The sequence below is a fragment of the Oryctolagus cuniculus genome, chromosome 10 (genome assembly GCF_051225735.1).
Source record: "Oryctolagus cuniculus isolate XC-2025 breed Fujian yellow rabbit chromosome 10, ASM5122573v1, whole genome shotgun sequence".
Lineage (NCBI taxonomy): Eukaryota > Metazoa > Chordata > Mammalia > Lagomorpha > Leporidae > Oryctolagus > Oryctolagus cuniculus.
Window position 1 is genome coordinate 106,719,526 of NC_142876.1, and position 18,446 is coordinate 106,737,971.

The 18,446-nt window shown below is 58.6% G+C and overlaps 1 protein-coding gene across 8 annotated transcripts in view; it reads right to left on the reverse strand.

The window, feature by feature from the left end:
• VIPR1 (vasoactive intestinal peptide receptor 1) overlaps positions 1-18,446 on the reverse strand; it is a 31,679-nt gene that overhangs the window by 4,435 nt on the left and 8,798 nt on the right. Inside the window, exons 2-10 of one of the 8 annotated variants that reach the window (XR_016214899.1) lie at positions 16,512-16,617; positions 11,957-12,064; positions 6,198-6,304; positions 4,990-5,093; positions 4,451-4,583; positions 2,167-2,300; positions 1,554-1,614; positions 1,237-1,303; positions 841-932 (exon numbers count right to left, since the gene is read on the reverse strand). Coding sequence is in view for 6 of the 8 variants with exons in the window: in XM_002713061.6 (XP_002713107.1) it covers positions 841-932; positions 1,237-1,303; positions 1,554-1,614; positions 2,147-2,300; positions 4,451-4,583; positions 4,990-5,093; positions 6,198-6,304; positions 11,957-12,064; positions 16,512-16,617 (932 nt within the window). In the remaining 2 variants the exon portion in view is untranslated. Of the gene's footprint in view, positions 1-840; positions 933-1,236; positions 1,304-1,553; positions 1,615-2,146; positions 2,301-4,450; positions 4,584-4,989; positions 5,094-6,197; positions 6,305-11,956; positions 12,065-12,157; positions 12,287-16,511; positions 16,618-18,446 lie in introns of those variants that run through there. The other 7 variants (XM_002713061.6, XM_089306483.1, XR_016214900.1 and 4 more) reach the window with 7 other exon arrangements.

Consider the following 18,446-nt stretch of genomic DNA (forward strand, 5'->3'; position numbering starts at 1 on the left):
AGCTAGGCTCAGAGCGTTCTAGAATCTCGGGCCCGGAAGGCCCCTTGGGGACGTCCCAGGTTTGTCTGCACAACACTGACTTTCGATCTCCTGTTCCCATCTGTGGGTTTGCAGAGCCCCCCACTCACCTGCCTATAGGCCCCCTTTGCCCCCGGCTTGTCTTTCTTTAGTGTGGAGGCCATTCGAGTCTCGTCGCTCCCCTTGAAAACCCACCTCTTTCCTCAGTTCTCCCCAGCCCAGGGAGAGCTTTCCAGGTCACAAGTACGAACACTGGTCCGCAGACCCTGTACCCCTTCTCCCGCCCATGTGAGCCCCACTCTTAGGAGGCAGGAGCGTGGGTCAGTTTTCAGCACTACAGGGGGAGCTTGGGGACGAAATGAGACGATGCAGGGAAACCCCTTAGCCCAGGCCAGGCGTGTAAACCACGGAGGGCATTGCTTCTGGGGACACTGTGTCTCACTGGCAGGCTGTGCACTTAGGGCACCCCTTTCCTGTGCCAGGCACATGGCAGGGCCCAGGCACCCAGTGGGAACAACACACAGATTTGTCTCTGTCTCCCTGAGCTCCCTGGCTATGCAGCAGATGTGCCCCTGGGAAGAATGCTAGGTGAGTGAGGGCAGAACAGACAGGGGGCTCCAAGGGCAGTCTGGGGAGGGCAGGCCTGGGGCAGGGGACACCAGTGGGCTGAGCCAGGCCAGGGCGGTGGAGGTGGGCAAGAGAAATGGGCTTTTTGGTGACTCTGGAGTTGGGGCTCGAGGTGGGGCACTTCAGGGGATGTGGGATGATTTGAGGACTGGGGATGGAGGCGCTGGGGGGCCAGGCCACTGGGTCCACACTCACGAGTATGGGCTGCTGTCACTCTTCCCGATATCTGGGGGCCGCAGCTTCTGAACCAGGATTCGGATGATGCAAATAAACAAGATGAAGTTCACCTAGTGGGTGGGGGCCCGAGGTTGTGCAGTCAGACAGGGGTGGCTGGGGAGTGCAGCCTCCTGGGCCGAAAGACGGGGTCCTGCTTCCCCTCCATCATACTCTGCCCAGCACTTCTCCCAGGAGCCCTGCCTCGCACCCCCGAGGACCAGGTCTACCCAACCTGCTGATGGGAGAGGAGGAACTGGCTGCACGGGGATGGGGATGATGAGCAGGCATTAGGCTGTGGCCTAGACATGGATTTCTTGAGACACTGCCAACCCAACCTGGGCCTCAGTTTCCCCAAGAGGTGGGAGGAGGCCTTACCAGGATGGAGGTGAGGATGGGGGCCTTGATGATCCACCACAGGGAGGAGTTGATGGTGTCCCAGCACCTGAGCGGGGTATGGTGGGGGGAACCTCAGCCAGAGTCAGGATCCTCCCAGCTGCCCCCTCTCTGCCCCCTGAGCCCTTTAGAGACCACAGGCCCAGGCTGTGTTGCCCCACAAGTCTCCCTCCAGCTACCGCCTCTGGACCAAGCGTGGTACTTTGCTGCCTGCCAAGCCTGGTTGGCTCTGCCACCCCACCCCAAGGAATCCGCCCCTAGGGAAGGCAGTGGGGGGCAGGGGTGGGGCAACAGCTCACCCATAATCCTCATAATGGATCCTGATGATGGTCCACACCACGATGAATGTGCTGGGCACTCCTGTCAGGGCCGAAGGGGAGCAGAGAGGAGGAGGGGGCATGGGAAGCAGCGGTGCAGGGCGTGAGAGAGAGATTTAGGAGGAAGAACCAGACAGTAGGAGGTAGGGGGTGGGATGGGCTTCCTGGGGCTGCCACCTATGGCTGCCCAGGTTGTTCACTGTGCAAAGACGCTCTGCTGAGGGGAGAAGCTATAAACCCGAGGGCTTGTGCGCACCTGCAGGGAGAGTCTTGCTCTAAGTTTGACAGAGGCACCTTACGGATTATCGCAATGGCCTCATGTGCTGCAGGGGCTGACGGGGAAGTGGCAGGGTGTTCGAGGGACGTGTCCCACACACCAGCCCTAGGGGCACCTGCAGCCTGAGGGCACCTGCCCCAGCACCACACACCTGGGGGCTTTTACCTCTGTTGGTCAAGATCCTAACCAGATGGAGGGCCGCAGGGTGGGTTGGTACCCTCTCTCCAGGGTGTCCCCCCCTCCGCCCCAGGCCCTGTCCCATCTGTCCCCCGCCTAGCAGCCCTCCCCGGTACCATACCCCAGCCGATGAGTATGTACCCCCAGAAGTACTTCCGCTCGGAGAAGAAGGAGACGGCGAGCAGGGTGTGCAGGTAGAGGCCCTCCACCAGCAGCCAGAAGAAGTTGGCCATGACACAGTACTGGAAGAAAACCACGGCTGCCTTACAGGCCACCTGCAGGGGGAGGAGGCGAGAGAGAGGTCACGGGGGCAGGCAGGGGTCCCTGCCTGCCCACCGCCCTGGCTAAGGGGGCAAATGCAGGTGCCGTACAGCCAACTTAATTGCCAGTGTTTTACACTAGCCACTCAAAAATCTACTCATTTTTGGTTTTCCCCTTATTCTTGATTTTTTAGATCATCTGATGCTTTGGGAGAAACCAGTGATTTTAATTATCATTCACCAATTCATCATCTACCCATCTTCCCATCCATAGAGCCATCTACACGCCTATTCATCCAATTACCCGCCCACTCACCCGTTTATTTATCCCCCACCCTTCCACTACCAACTCATCCATCTATCCAACTGCCGTCCCTACAGCCGTCCGTCATCTATTCACCTTCCCAGCTACCGATCCAGCCACTCATTCGCCTCTCTGTCTCCACTCCTCTACCCATCCTCCCACCTGACCCTCTTCTCATTCATCTGTCCGCCCACCCTTTAATCCACTCATGCATCCGTCTGCCTACCCACCTGCTCCTCTACCCAGTACATGTCCCTACTTCATCCATCTATCCTGCTGACTCAGTCATCCATGCACTGATTGACTCTACCAGTCACCAACCTGCCCATGCACTGAACCTCCCTGCCCGCCCCCCACCCCAACTTATTTATCTTTTCCCAGTTAGGACTGGAGGCAGCTGGAAGAGGAGTGAGGAGTCTGCTGAACGTATTGGGGCATGGGCTGTTGCCTGTGGAGCGGGGCTCAGATGGAAGTGTGGAGGGGAGCCTGGGACTAAGATGAGGGTACAGGAGTGGGAAGCGGAAACAAGGAAAGGGAGGGGAAGTGGGGCATTCTTTCTGGGAGTCAAAAGAACTAGTGGAAGAATGGGCTCCCCTCACAGATAAGGACCACAGAGGAGCCAGGGAGACACCCAAGTAAGGCAATCTAGGGGCTCTGGGGGGGCCCACCTGGCATGATTGGAAGGACTTCTGGGCCCTCTGTCCATTCCCAGAGTCTCATAGCCTGGACACCTGTGAGCCAGGGCTTAAAGTCACCCTCTTCCAGGAAGCCTTCCAGTTCCCATTGCCCCCAGTACCCAGAACACAGGTTGCTACCCTTCCTTGCTGTGCTTTTGGCTCAGGGACATCCTCTGCTCCCCTCCCTTTCCCTCCCCAGGCTGCACTTCTGTCCTCCAGCTATAGGTGGGCCCACTTCCCACCTTCCCTTCACCAACCTCACAGTGAGGAGAACCCAGCTGAGTCTGCGCTTTCTGCTTGCCTTAGCAAAGCCTCACAGAGCTGCTGATGAAGCAGGAAGCCGGTGGCCGCCATCCGCCCCAACAGGGCTGCTCCCTGCTCTGGGGCTCACCCTGCACTTGTCTGACTTGGGTCTTTGCTGAGAAGCCTGAGACGCCACCATCGCAGGCTCACCCTTCATGGAGGAAGTCGTGCTGACCCGACATAACGTACACCTCTGGGGTCGCTCATGAAGCAATGAGCTGCTGACCACAAGGAACGGGTGGGAGCCAGGGCTGGTCTCCAACTGTCTGTCCTAGCTCACGGACACACACGGGGGTCCTAAGCTGAGAATCCCATGGAGATGGACCCCTTAGTGATAGCCGATGAAGACCTCAGATGCAACCTTAACAAACTCCCTTCCCTGGGGGAAGGCCCAGAACAGGAGGGAGGGCAGGGGAAGAACAGACGAGGAGGGCTGCCTGTGGTTGGACAGCAGGGGACAGAGTGGGAAGCAGCCAGGGTGGCGTTGGGGAGCGGAGCTCTGGGTACGCACAGGATAGAGAGCAGAGCTGGGGAGGAATCTTGGAAGTCCTTGCACAGGTAGGGAAACAGAGGCAGGGAGTTGCCCATGGTCACAGAGGAAGTTAGGAGTGGGGGCTCTGGGCTGTGGCCGTGTGGCCATGAACTGTCCAATCTGCCACCTGCATTTCTCATTTGGAGACTCCCAAATAGCCGAGCAAGCGATCCTCTTGCTGGGAGGGGAGCAGCTGCCAAGTAGGGTCCGGTGGGGGATTGGCCATCCTTGGATTGAGAGAGACAGAGAGAGACAGAGAGAGAGAAGGAGGAGAAGGAGGAGGAGAGGAGATTCGGGTGATCAAAGATCGGGGCAGACAGAGGGAGGCGGGCCAGGCTGGGGTCCTCACCGAGCCCTCGGAGCAGTGGTCCGACTCCCCGCTGTCGAAGAGGGCCAAGTCTTTGATGAAGACAGCGGCGGCCCTCAGGATGAAGGATATGAAGAGGTGCATGTGGATGTAGTTCCGTGTGCAGTGTAGTTTCCTGCGTGGGGTGGGCAGATCTGGGAGGCCGAAGGGGTCTTGGACTCCCAACCCTGCCAACGCTGTCCTGTACCCAGGGCAAGGGGCGGGGTGGGGGGTGGGGCATATGGCTGCTGGGACGCAAGCCTCACCAACCTGCCGGGTGGGCCTCACCACCAAGTCCCCAAGTGCCCCTGTCTCAGTGCAGCCCTGCCCTAGGTGCTCATTCTGGGTACCCCTCTGGTGCCCCTTCACAGGGCAGAGCCATCCTGTGGGGGACCAGGCTGCTGCCACAGATGCCACACCCCTGCCGTCTGCCATCTCCAGGGGATGCCGGCCTGGTGGGGGCGCTGCGGGGACCGGGCTGGACCACGGGAGTGACACTTGCCGGCTCTGCATTCACATGTCTTGCCCCGGCTGGGCCTCACCTGAACAGGCTCAGGATAGCCGTGGCGACCAGAAGGGCGGCGAGGGACAGGCTGTAGCCGATGGTATAGCCGGTCTTCACGGAGCTGTAGAACACGGTCTGCTGCTGCAGGGGGTGGCACAGCAGGGTGTGGGGAGTGGGCAGGGCAGGGGGCCTGGGCAGAGGACGAGGCTGCAGCCGGGGCTCCCGAGAGCAGCTGAGCGGCTTCCTTCAACCGCCCCCGCCCCCACCCCAATTTCGACACACGAGAAAGGATTGTGCCCCAGGACGGGGCTGGGGTGAATTTGGTCCCTCTCTGCTCCTTCAAGAGGGAGGACGACCTCACTCGTCCCCTGTGCTCATTCTTCAGCCGTGTGTGCGTCTCACATCCTTGGGACGCCCAGACTGCTGGCCCTTGAGACCTCCTTCTGCCCTCTCTTTGGGTGACACGGGAGTACAGGCAGGTAATGACTTCACAGGGGGCCGTTTGCCTGCTCTGGGCTCCAGAGTACTGGGGTCTGCAGGAGGAAGGCAGCCTGGCCTTTGGGGCTTCTGGCCTGTCCCCCTGTCCCAGTGCCCTCCCCATGGCACATGTGCAGTGGGGCAGCCACTGGGCGAGCACCCCCTTCCACCCCACTGCCGGGGAATTTAGGGCTTGGGGCTCCAGTGGGCTTCAAAGGCCTCTGAGGAAACTGCTGCCTGTCTTGGGTGAACGGAGGCCTTGTCTGAGCAGAGTGTCAGGAGGTGGGCACACATGCACGCACATACACACATGCACACAGTGTGTGTGTTTGTACCCTAAGGCAGCGAGGGACTCCAGTTATACTCCAGTCTCCCCATCAGTACCCTGACCTGTTCCTCAAATCATTACAGAGCCTGTGGCCTAGGGCCAACAGGCCCCACCCCTGTCCGGCTGTCCAGCACTGAGACCGGTTCCTTCCAAGACCTGCATCTCTGTTTCCCCTCTAGACATGACAGAGGGGCTAGAATCCACCTGCCCTGCCTCCCCCTGGCCTAGAGTGAGGCTCAGCCTGGGGGCTGCTTCAGCTGTTGCTGCTCTGGGACCTCCCCCCAACCTGTGTGTCATCCTCATGATAGCCCCTCCCGGGGGTCGAGGAAGCCTGGCTCCCACACAGATAGCAATGGCAGCCCTAGAGAAGAGGGGGCAAGGGGCCCAGGTAGGCCAAAGCACTTTGTGGGTGGCATGGGGTGGGGAGTGCTGAGGCCCACCTCATCCAAACTCGATGCCTTGTCATCCAAGCCACAGGCAACAGGGTAGGGACCGGGCTCCAGGTGCGTCCAGCCTTCGTCTGTGCAGCTGCGGCTCACGTTGCGGCCTGGGTGGAAGGCAGTGCCACAGGGAGGAGAGAGGCTGAGGCCCCGGGTAGAGCCTGGGAGCCTGCCTCTCTCTGTGCAATGCCCAGCAGTCCTGGGAGCTGGTGGGCTCCAGGGACCCAGATCTAGACACCCACGATTTCCATGGGGTCCTAGAGCAGGGAGAAGTCCCTTCTGTTCTGCCTGCACAGAAGGCAGACCCCTTTGTCAGGGTCGGAATGGGACCCCATGGTGGCACCAGAAGCCCTGATCCTTGTCTCACTCAGCCTGCAGCCCTCTCACAGAACGAGCAGACTGCTGATCCCGGTTTGCAGGGCCACCGTCAGGATGGGAACCCACGCCCACCCAGTCCTCCTCGGTGAACCTGCTGGGGGTCGGAGGCTGGCTGATAAGGGCACAGATCTGACATCTTCATAGATGGAGAGGCTGGGAGTCCTGCAGGGGGACGTGCCCAGGCAGAGGCACATGAGAAAGGGCATCAGGCAGCCCAGCACAGTGGGATCCTGGGGCCGCAGCAAGCTGGGGCTGGGGGTTCCTGGGGCAGCTGTGGCCTCCACTCTCCTCGGAGGCTCAAGGCTGCAGCAAAGGAACAGGACTGGGAAGGGGAGGAGTACCAGCCGGGCTCTCCAAGGTGCAGCCCTGGGGAAGGCTCCCTCCCCTGAAATAAGGGGAGGGGTCAAAGAGACAGTGGGTGAGAGGAGAGTTACCCTCCTTCACCCCAGGACTCATCACCATCAAGTCACCCCCATTGTCACCATGTCACCTCCATTGTCACCAGCAGCAACAACTTTATCACAGCAGGGACTTTTGAGTTTTTCTTGTGTGGGTGTTACACAGGCCACTTGAGGCACATCATCCTATTCAATTCCCTCCACCATCCACTGAGGACGGCAACCCACGTCACAGTGGAGAAGCAGGGGCTCCACTTGCCCAAGGCCACCCAGAGAGGACAAAGCTGAGCTGGTCTGGTCTCCAGCGTCTTCCCCAGGCCAGACTGGCCCCGGCCTGCAGGACAGGTCTCGGTGTCCAGGTGCAGAGCCCCAGGGGAGGTCATGCGGTCCTGTGAGCTCTAGTGCGTGTTCAGTTTTCCAAACCTTGCCGTGTCCCGGGAATATACCAGCTGATCCCGTATCCCTGCTTCTGTCAATCCTCCTGGGAACTCTTTGAAAGAGATTCTTATCACCCTGTTTTATATAGAGGAAGAACTAAGCGGCATGTGGGGGCAGGGGAGGGTCAGGCAGAAGGAGCTGCCCTGGCCTGGATCCGTTTCCACTGGGTGGCTTTTGGGGGATCGGAAAGGGGCAGCAAGTCTTGCTGAGGAAGGAGCATCGGGCCGGGTCAGTTTCTTGCTGTGGCAGCCCGTTTCCTGTCTAGGCCTCCCAGCCACACCTCTGCAAGAGGCGCCCAGGACAGGGGAATGTGTGCAGCTACCCCTGTGGCAGCCCAGCCCCCATCAACCTGCAGGTCCCGCCCCAGCCCCAGCCCTGGGGCGCTCATTGCACACCCTCAGGCCATGCCTGTCACCCAGGATTTGATTCTTCTGGGGACTCGCCAGGCTTGGGCAAGTAGAAAAGGAGGCCAAGGCCAAATCCACCAGCCTTGAGGCTGGGACACTAAAGCTAAGGGCTCTCTCCTTGCCAGATGGACCAAGATGCACGCAGCGAGGCCAGTCCCAATGACACCCAGGGACAAGGCTAGCAAGCCTCAACAACTCATCAGGGTCTACACAGCAACTTCATCCACTTCCTCTGTGTGTGTGTGTGTGTGTGTGTGTGTGTGACACTAATGGGCTAGGGCAGGGATCAGAGGTCATCATTTGTCTGAAAGATGGGGAATCCCAAAACTCAGAGAGGTGAAATGACTCTCCCAAAGTCACACAGTAAAAGGAAGCTGCCTGCCTGGTTGCAGACCAAGCCAGCCTGAGTCCACCTTTTTCTGTGCTCCCAGCAGTGGCGGAAGGGACTCCTGTTCCCTGAAGCCCTGGCCACTCTCAGTTCTAGAAGAGGGAAGGGGGTAGTGGGTCATCTTCACACCTGGGAGGCCTCTTTTGAAAAAATGAATTTATTTTGTTTTTATTTGAAAGGCAGAGAGAGAAAACTTCCACCCACTGGTTCACATCCCAAATGCTTCCAACAGCTGGAGCTGGGCCAGGCCAAAGCCAGGAGCCTGAGACTCAATCCGGGTCTTCCATGTGAGTGGCAGAGACCCATCACCTGCTGCCTCCCTGAGCGCACAGCATCAGGAAGCCGGAGCCGGGACTTGAACCCAGGCACTCTGACCCGGGATGTGGGTGACACCAGTGGCGTCCGAAGAACTCTGCCCAGCGCCTGCCCCCGAGCGGCCTCTTTGAAGAAGCTGGGACTGGAGCGCCCAGGTCTCAGAGGGAGCTGCTGCCGCTGCAGAGGGAGGAAAGCTGCTCACCGTGGGACATCAGGAAGCAGCCAGGAGCGTCTCTGGCCTCTGGGCTGTGTCCCTAGCGGGGGACACGGAGGGTGGGGAAGAGAAGGGCAACCTTACCTTCTCCCAGTCTCCTTCCTTCCACTCACCCCATCTCAAAGCTCTGTTCTTCCTTCGGGTCTCCAGCAGGGACTGGAGCCAGAAACTGGGGACTCATTTGTCCCCAATCCCCACCCGCTCAACACTCACTGGTCCTGTCCCAGGCTCCCCTGCGTTTCCCACCCCCCCCCACCACCCTCCCTGCCCTGGGTAGGAGCTTTCTGGCATCACCCTGCTTCCCTGCCTCTCCGATGGGTTCCCCTCTCGAACCAGCTGGAACAAGCATCCGACACTCAGATCCAACCACGGAGCCCGCCCGCTGAAATTCCACCGGAGGTGCCCATCCCGGGCTGCACAGGCAAACTCCTTGGGCTGCCATCCAGACTTTCTGATGCATGGCATCAGGAACCACGTGGTGGCGAGGAGGTGTCCTGGCAGACCCCACAGACACGGCGAATACAGACTGTGTGTTGAGCTTCCTTGACCAAAATAGCTATCCTATTTTTTATTCTAAAAAAAAAAAAGGCTCTTAAATATTGAAGGTAAAATCATCGCAGATGGAGGAAATATGACAAGTTAAAGAAACATGCCAAGGCTGGCGCTGTGGTGCAGCAGGTTAAAGCCCTGGCATGCAGCGCTGGCATCCTATATGGGTGCTGGTTCAAGTCCTGGATGCGCCACTTCTGATCCACCTCACTGCTAATGCACCTGGGAAAGCAGCAGAGGATGGCTCAAGTGCTTGAGCCCCTGCACCCACATGGGAGACCCAGAAGCTCCTGGCTTCGGATCAGCCCAGCTCTGGCCATTGTGGCCATTTGGGAGTGAACCAGCAGATGGAAGACCTCTCTCTCTGTAACTCTGTCTTTCAAATAAAATAAAACAAATCTTAAAAAAAAAAAAAAAAACCCAGCACATTTTGGTGCCTTAATGGGCAGTCCCTAGCCTGGCCAAGCAAGCCCCTTCCTCCAGGTGTTTTATCCAGCCTGGGAAGGTAATTTCTTTCTAACCCTCCACGATTTGCATCTTCTACAAACTTTCTTGAGCTGTGCCTGCAGACCCAGGTCCCTTCCTGCTGGGAACACACCGCACTCCGCCTCCAGTCCTGTTTTTCAAAGGGGCAGAGGTTGGGGATGGCATCCCTTCTACCCCACACTTGCAAACCTGCCTCTCTCTGCAACGGAAGATCAGTTGCTCATCTTTCTCCATGAAATCCCCTGGGAAAATACCCCAGCCCTCTATGTTTTTGGACTCTAACCACAGGCTCTCATTTTTTCCCATCATTTTCGGACACGAGGCCCACCGAGTACAGCTGTGCAGGTTGTTCACTGCATAAGGCATCTGGCTGATGGACGAAGACGCTCAGAAGCTACTTCTTATTCAGCTTGCCACTGGGTGAGCTCTGGTGGGAGGGTAATTCTACCTGAAAAAGAGCTTTTTTCTCATCGGCACAAAGGCACAGTCTGGGCCCCAGTGAGGCCAGCAGCCTTGGGGTTAGCCAGATGGTGGTCTTGAGTCCACGTTCTCCAGTGAAGAAGATGCCCCGACACCTTCCAGCAGGGCTAGCAGAGTCGTGAGGAGGGATGCAATTAGCAGGCTGTCACAAAGGAAGGCAATGAGCAGGCGCTTGCAGGGTCTGAGAGAAGGCTGGTTCCACGCTGTGCCGATGGCGATGGCACTGAGACCTGCTGGAGGAGCTCGCCTCCCACCTGACCAGGTGCTGGGTACCCCCAGAGAAGGCTTGGGCCAGGCGGGCACCAGCCTGCGACACAGCACGCCCAGCTGCTTCCAGGCTCCACAGCACGGCTTGGAGGTTTGCCCTTCAATTCAGAGGTCACAGCCCAAGCACTGGGGGCCGACAAAGATCATTTGGTCCCCACCACCAGTCCCCAGTGACAAGCCGGGAGGCGGGAGGCCAACGAAGGACAGATCGCCAGAAGTCAAACACATCCAGGGATCTTCCTGATCACCTGCTGATTTCCGACCTGGGTCCTTTCCCTCTGCGGTCCTCAGGCTACATCCTGTTCTTCCATCCTCCGCATCCAGCCCTCCCCCCATTCCCCCTGGGAACGGCTCCCCACTCCCCCCTCCCATGCTTCCTCCCTGAATCTTTCTCATTGATCTTGCTATTTGCATGCCTAGCAGCCTTCCTTCTTGCAGAAACCAGAGCTGTGTGCTACAAACCAGAAGCAGCCTTGCCAGTCCCCTGCTTTAGAACTCCCTGGCGGCTTCTCTCTGCTCTTAGGAAAGCCTCAAGGTCCTGCAGGGTGGGGCTTCTGCCCCTCTCCGTCTCCTTGCTGCGCACTCCCCTGAGCTCTCCCTGTGCCAGCCGCACCAGCCTCCATCGAGTTTCTCTGGATGCTTCTGCCACGGGCTACTGCTTTCCTCTCTCAGTCACCCCCTGGTGCAGGAGCTTGCTCCCATGGCTCCTTTCCACGCCCAGGTCTTCAGCCCACAGCTGAGGCATCGCCTCTTAGAGATGCAGCGGGGAGCACCTGGCCTGTGCATTGCCCCCTCTTTCCTCCCCACCCAGCATTTTCACCCTGTAGGATGCCCATGAGCTGGGGGAAGCACCCTGTAGGATGCTTAACCAGAACCCGAGCCCCACTGGAGGCAGGCAGGGTGCCTCCTTGATGGCTCTCCCCACCATGCTTGTCCAGCCGGGGGCTTGGTCGTTCCAAGGGGCTTCTTCCCCTGGGGCGTTAAGAATGAACGCCCAAGTCTGCCCACTGCCTGGCCTGGGAGCCACCTAGAGTAGCCCCCGCTCTGCCTCCTCTGCGGATGTGCGCTGATGTGCAGCACGACAAGGCTCGCAAGTGAAGCTGTGTGGTGCCTTGACAGAACCTGCAAGGTCGCCAGCTCAGGGCAGCCAAAGATTGAATCACGACCGGCGCACACGTGAGCCTAATGTAATCAAGCACCTGTCACTCAATCAGTTATCAATTGTTGAGCAAATATTTAGTGAGCCCTTCCCACCTGCTTATCTTTTCTGAGGAGCTCACCTGAAGAGCTAATCAAATCGCGGAGCCCTTCAAAGACCCAGCGCCACCGTCTCCTCTGCCAGGGAGCCCTCTGGATTGCTCCTGCCCCTCCACTCTCCCACCACCGCCACTCCAGCCACCCACCACCTCAGCTCCCTCCCTTCAGCCCCAGGGTCTGACCTTGAATGGGGGAGAAGAGCTTGAAGATGAGAGGGCAAGCCAAGACGACCACCTGGCCCCGGGGGGTGGCTGGCCAGCAGGTGAGGTTGTCCCACATCTTGCTGCAGCCTGTGGGGTCAAGGCAGAGGACGCAAACATCAGCCAGGTCCCTGCGGCCCTGGGGCCTCAGTCGCTTCTGGCCTCTTCCTGCTGGGGTCTCACCGGGCGGAGCCTGCTTCTGAAATGGGAGGCACAGCCCTGCCAGCCAGTGGAGGGGCTGTCCTGACGGGAGAAGGGAGAAGGAGGCACCACTACAGCTCGGCAGTCTTCAGCGGGGGACAGAGCGCCCCCTAGATGTGCTGGGGGAGTTTTGTTATTGCACTGCTTGGGGGCGGAGCTTCATCTCATTTGATTGGCCAGGCACCAGGGGTATAAGACAGACCCCTGGGTGGTCCTGCCCCATGAAGAGTTGTCTTGGATTCTGCAGGACCTCCCCATGAGTTGCTGGATATCTGTGCAGGTGAAAAGCTTTTGTAATGACCAGAACCCAGACTCTCCCTCCATTTTGCCTATCAACACAAGGTACTCATGGCAGGGGGTTTACCATGCACGTTTTCCAGAAATGCAACCGCTAAATAAAGGCAGAGAAGACCGTCCTTCGTCTTTCCCGAGAGTTGTCCCGTGTTTTGGAAAACCATGTTACTTGCAGCAACGCTGCCTGTGATATTTTGAGACACTGATACAATCACCTGTGTATGTCAGTCTGCGTTTATAGCTCTCACATGCCCAGGATTCATATTTATAGGTACAACCTTCAGACTGTATCTGCTTATCTTTGAGTGCAATCATGCCTGAATATGTACACAGCATTTTATTATAAATGATATTCCTTTTACATGATAGCTGGAATGTAAGTTTGTTTTTTTTTAAATGAATTTATATGTGGGGCCTGGAGGTCATTTGCTGATAGGAAAGGAGGCAGTAGAAAATGTGATTAAAAAAAAAAGGAGGTGGTGAGGATGAGGGGGTGCAGCTGGTTCTGGAGAGACTGTACAAAACTCACAAGGCAACACAGATGGCCCCAGCTCAGCAGGAGGTGAATGGTGATGGGAGTGGGTATCTGGCAGGGTTGGCAAACCCCGCCCCTCGGGCTGTGGTCTTCATCTTGGAGCTGGCAGGGCCTGGCTGCTGATAGTGACACAGGGGTCTCTAGGGGTTCTGCTTTACTAGGCAAAGGCAAACGCCAAGGTTCTGCTTCTTTAGAAACTGGCTAACATCCTCACCCCCCCCCCCGCCCCCACCACCCCTGCCTGGGGAGTAGGACTACCCGGGACCCCCGCCCCTGCAGGAGGCTTAATTGTCTCTTTGCAATCCTGCCAGTCTCATAGATTTGCTCAGGCAACCCAACCCCTGAGCCAAAGTCAACGCCAGCTGGGCCAAGCCCTGCCCAGCCCAGGTCCGAAGGTTCACCAGTTCCCAAGAAGGGGGCCTGGGAAGAGAAGGTGGAGGCACAGCCCTGCTGGGGGCAGAGCGTCGGAACTCTGTGTGCCGGGGTGCGCTGGCGGCAGGTGCAGCTTCCTTCTGGGGCTGCGGCAGTCAGGTGACAGCTGCCGCTGACAGCTGCGGAAGACACCTGCATCTCCAAGGCTGGGGCAGAGTCCAGCCCCAACTACACTGTCACTCTGACCTGTCCTGAGGACTCTGTGGCTGCCCTCCAGAGCCAGCCTCCCTGGAGGCCGTGTAGGGGCCCTTCAGGCCAGTCGAATCCTATTCATGGTTCAAGATGCTGTTAATAACATCAGCAAACACTACGTCATCTTGGTATGCGCCAGGCCCTGTTCTAACCTCCCTCGATGAATCGTTGGTTTAACCCTTCTATTTCACAGATGGGGAAACTGAGGCTGGTGACTGGTAGCACCCGCCTGCAGCGCTGGGGAGCGGTGCACCCTGTCCTCCTGGCCTGAAGGCGATTTTGTTGCTGCTGGACTTTGTTTATCCCTTCCTGACAGTGCTGGGCACACCCTGTTTTGTAGGCCAACTGCTGTGTCTGAGTCCCTGCCAGGCTCTGCAATCTCCAGCTGCCGGCTCAGGTTGGGGAGTGGATTCAGGGCTGCGTCTCTGGCCCTGAGCTCTGCTTCACCGGAGCGCAGACAGAAGAGAAGGAGACTGGGCCCTGCTTTTCGGGAGGGCACACTCAACCTCAAGGAATCACAGCACAGCCAAGGCCGGGCGGTGACCCGGGACCAGGGCACAGGTCAGCAATCAGATTAAGGGAGGCAGGAAAGAGAGGCTGGAATGGAGGACATGGAGGGGAGCCCCTCGTGGGAGGCAGGACAGGGCTGGTTTTCCGGGGCAGCATGGCTGGGGAGACAGACAAGGGTGCTGGCCATGAAAACACTTAGTACCTAGAAGTACTTGTTGTGGGCTGCCCCCTGGGAGTGCCCCCTGGGACTGCACCCTGTGAGCCGATCCCAGAGAGGCCACCACAGTCCATCATTGTGTGTCACCAGGCCCATAGAGACACATTCCAGGCTGGCTGTGGGTCCACTGGGGGCTGTGACCCCAACAGGACAGCCTGGGGTGATGGATGGTGAGGGAGGGTGGGTGCTGTGTTATAGACGTGTGTGCTCAGAGCCACATGCACTGACACGTGTTTCCTGGCAGGCACATGAGATCCCGGACACACATGCAAACATACATGCATGAATGCAGGGACCACTGATGCCAGCAAACAGGCACAGAGGGACATGTAGCTCCCAGACATGCCCACCCCCCCACCCCCACACACACCGCCGACATTCACACCAATGACACAGTCCCACATGGACACACAGAGACACAGAACACCAGGAAGGCACGTCTAGGCACATCCAGGCTTAAACAGACACGACATATGCCCCCGAGCCACACAGACACTCTCGTCAAACCCAGAGCCACAGACAACCCCAAACAGACGCAGGCCAAGAGTGCACACCTGGATGTGCACAGACACACATAGGGCCCCACGCCGGTCGCAGGGAGACCCACAGCCCACGGACCCATGCCTGCCCTCCCCAGGATCCCAGGCTGGCTGCCAGGGGGCAGGATGTTGGCACGCGATGGGCACCCTGTGCCAGCAGTGACCTCATGAGGATCACGAGGGTGGTTGGCCCCTGGGGCTTGGGAGGCACTGCGGTGGGACTGAGAGTCTGGGTTCTGGGCCCCCAGGGATGACCATGATCCCACCCTCTGGGCCTGTCTGCAGCCTGGTCCTGCCTCCCTGCCGGGGTAGGAAGGGGTGAGGCACATGGTGGGGGTGGGGGAGACCTGGGGGAAGAAAGCTACATGCATCCACTTATGGTGCAGGAGGCAGAGCTGGGGCACCAGGGCCGGGAAGAGACTGTCAGTCTCAGAGGGGTGGCAGGGACAAGGGAGCCAGGAAGACCTCAAGGTGCTCCCTGCTGCCAGCCAGGTTGCTGTGCGAATGCAAGCCCTGCCCCCAGGGAGACGGCCCTGAGCCTGCTCCCGCCTGCAGCCATCCTCACATGCCAGTCCTCAGTGAGCTTGACCTGGACACCCCTGGACCCCATGGGCAGCCTGGCCCAGTGCCTCTCACCTCCTCAGCCTCTTGGCTTCTCCCACACTCCTTACCCTGCTGAGTCTATCTCAGCCCCAGGCTGCTGAGCCAAGTGCAGGTGGTCGACACCTGTCCTGGGACTCTGCCACTGGGTTTGGGTAGCTTGACAAGTCTTCACACTGCCAGCCTGGAGCTCTCCCAGAGCCCCTGGGCATGAGGGGCACAGGACCCTGTGGGCTCAGCCTCTGGGAATGAACTTGACTTGCCTAATCACCAGGATAAAGAGCCGGAGTTCACCGAACCTGCTGGGGGTGGGTTGGGAGAGGGAGGCCAGGCGTGTGCCTGGGGGTGCCTGTGTGCCTGTGTGTACTCTCTGTGTCTGAGTGACAGCGCCTAGGGTGTGGAAGAAGGAGCCGGGCCTCCCCGGCTTTCCCCGTGGGGAATGTTCTACCCCCACGCAGTCAGTTGCGCCTTCTTGCTCTGGATGGCCTAGATGGCTCTGAGCTTCTTGTAGGGAGTCACAACCTGAATTTGAATGTCCCCTGCTCTTCCTCTTCCTCTGGCCCGGGACAATGGCCTATGCCTGGGTGTGTTGTGCTGGGGTTACACCTCCCAAGCCCAGCTCCAGCTGCTGGAGTGAGCTGATCCAGGAGTGTGCCCCGGCTCCTCTTTGGCCAAGGATTGAGGAGCCTGTGTGCCCTAATGATCCAGAGACGCCCCGTCTGCTGGGCCCCAGGCCTTCCACCCTGGGGGACAGGAGGCTGTAGGCATCACCTCCACTTTTCCTTGAGCTCCAAAAGGGGAGCGGGTTTCAGGCACTGTTTGGAGCCCCAGTTGAGTATGTTCTCTTTGGGAACGTGTGGGCCTGTTAGTCCTTCCTGCTTGCTTCTCCCCACACTCACCACCCGGCAGCTCTGAAGTCGATCCCTGTCCCTGGTCCCCATCCCACACACAGGGAACGAACCTAACTCAGGCCGGGGCACCAGGCATGAGGATACCGCGGGCTGCAAAGGCCCTCACCTGCTGTCTCGTTCTCCAGCTGCGCCTCCTCCAGGCACTGCCTGTGCTGCACCTCGATCATCTGCAGGTAGTCACACTCCTGCTGCAGCCTGGCTGCCCGGCCGCCCTGGGGACAGAGACAGGGAGGAGCCGTGAGTGGGGCACAGTCCGTTTCCTCATCTGCAGACTCCAGAGCAGGGCCCGGCCACGGAAATGACATTGCATTCACCCTACCGGAGGTCCAAGTTGCAGACTGAACCCCACTCCCAACTCCAGCCTAGCCCCCGACTGACCCCTGAACCTGATCTGACCCCAAATTGTTGTCCATTTTTTCCAAGGCTGGGTCTGCCTTGGGGGGCCCTGGCATGGCTTCCTGGTGGCCCCTGAAGAGTGCTGCGGCTGTAGTAACTCCCTCTTTGCAGGTGGCCAATCCTGTAGAGATATGGGAAGGCCTCTCTTCAGAACCCTAAGTTGGCCACTGACCTCTGCCTCTCTCCAGCTTGACTTGGGAATCCTCTGTCCCAGCCTCAGTCTTCCTGGGGGAGGGTGTGGCTCAGCGAGTGCTGTCTTGTCCTGGGGAGTTGGATCCCAGCCCCCAGTTTCTTAGGCCACTCTTAGAAATATCTAAGAGTCTCTCTACATTTCCAGCCTCTGCTCCATTCCACAAGCCTATGCTTAGACCCCTGCCCACCTGGCTGGGGAGGGGATGCTGGCTCTCCTTGCCCAGACCCCACCTACTTTCTTTTTTTTTTTTAAATATGTATGTATGCATGCGTGTGTGGAATTCAGAGGCAGAGAGAGAGCCCATGCGCCCATCCGCTGATGCACTCTCCAAATGCCCACAACAGCTGGGCCTGAATTGGGGCCAAAGAAAGCCAGGAGCTGGAATGTGATTCAGGTCTCCCACATGAGTGGCAGGCATCCAAGAACATGAGCCATCACCACTGGGCATTCCCAGGGTGCACATCATCAGGAATCTCGTGTCAGGAGCCAGGATGGACAATGAAACCCTGGACACTCCAATGTGGGATGTGAGTATCTGAACGGCTACACCAAATGCCAGGCCCTGAGTTTCAAAAATATACAGGTTGGAGCAGATCTCGGGAAGGTGAGGGAAGGTTCCAGAAGGTACAGAGGCCCCTGCCTCTGGAACGTGGGGAGGGGGGTGCAAAAGCCAACCTGCTCCCCTCCCTCCCCCTGAGCACTGTCCAGGGATTAGAGGAGGGGCCAGCCCAGTGACACTGGGGACACTGGCTCTGGGGCAGACATGGGGGAGGGGGTGACAGCTGTCCAGGAACATCTGGAAAAGGCCAGGTCTTAGGAGCTCTTGGGTGGGCAAGGCCTCCGCGGAGGAGCCGATGACTGGTGGCAGCTTCTGCCTGTCTGTTTGACTTTAGGAGAGTGGCTGAAGCCCCACATCGGAATTTTCACCTCAACACCACAGCCCCCGCCCCGCTAGGGCCAAAGGAGAGGCTCCAGCAAGGCTGCTCCAGAACTGGAGATTCTCAGCATCGCCTCCAACTCATCTCTTCCACCCTGGGCCTCAACTTGACCTTTCTGCTGATTCAAGGGTTTCTTGAAAGCAGTTAAAGGGAGAGGTGAGGGGGTCTTTCCCTCACTTCCTGTCTTTAAGGGGATCCCCCCCCCAACTTGGTCTGCAGCATCCAACTGCTTTGTACTCTGACCATCGTTCTGACTAAATGAACCGTGGTGAGGGACATGCATGCCAGATAGCAGTGAGCCCTCAGCTGTGTGGAGGGAGAGGGGTCCAGGTGAGGCTGGTAAACTCCGTGCCTAAGAAGCCACACAGCAGAGTTCTCTCATTCCACCACCATGGTTCTCTCATTCCTCGTTGAAGGCCCTGGGGGAACCTCACAGACTCAGAGGTCACCTGTGGTCCAGCTCATCCCAGTGTAATCAGTGCCGATGGCTGGGCAAGCTCCCAGCTCCAGGGAA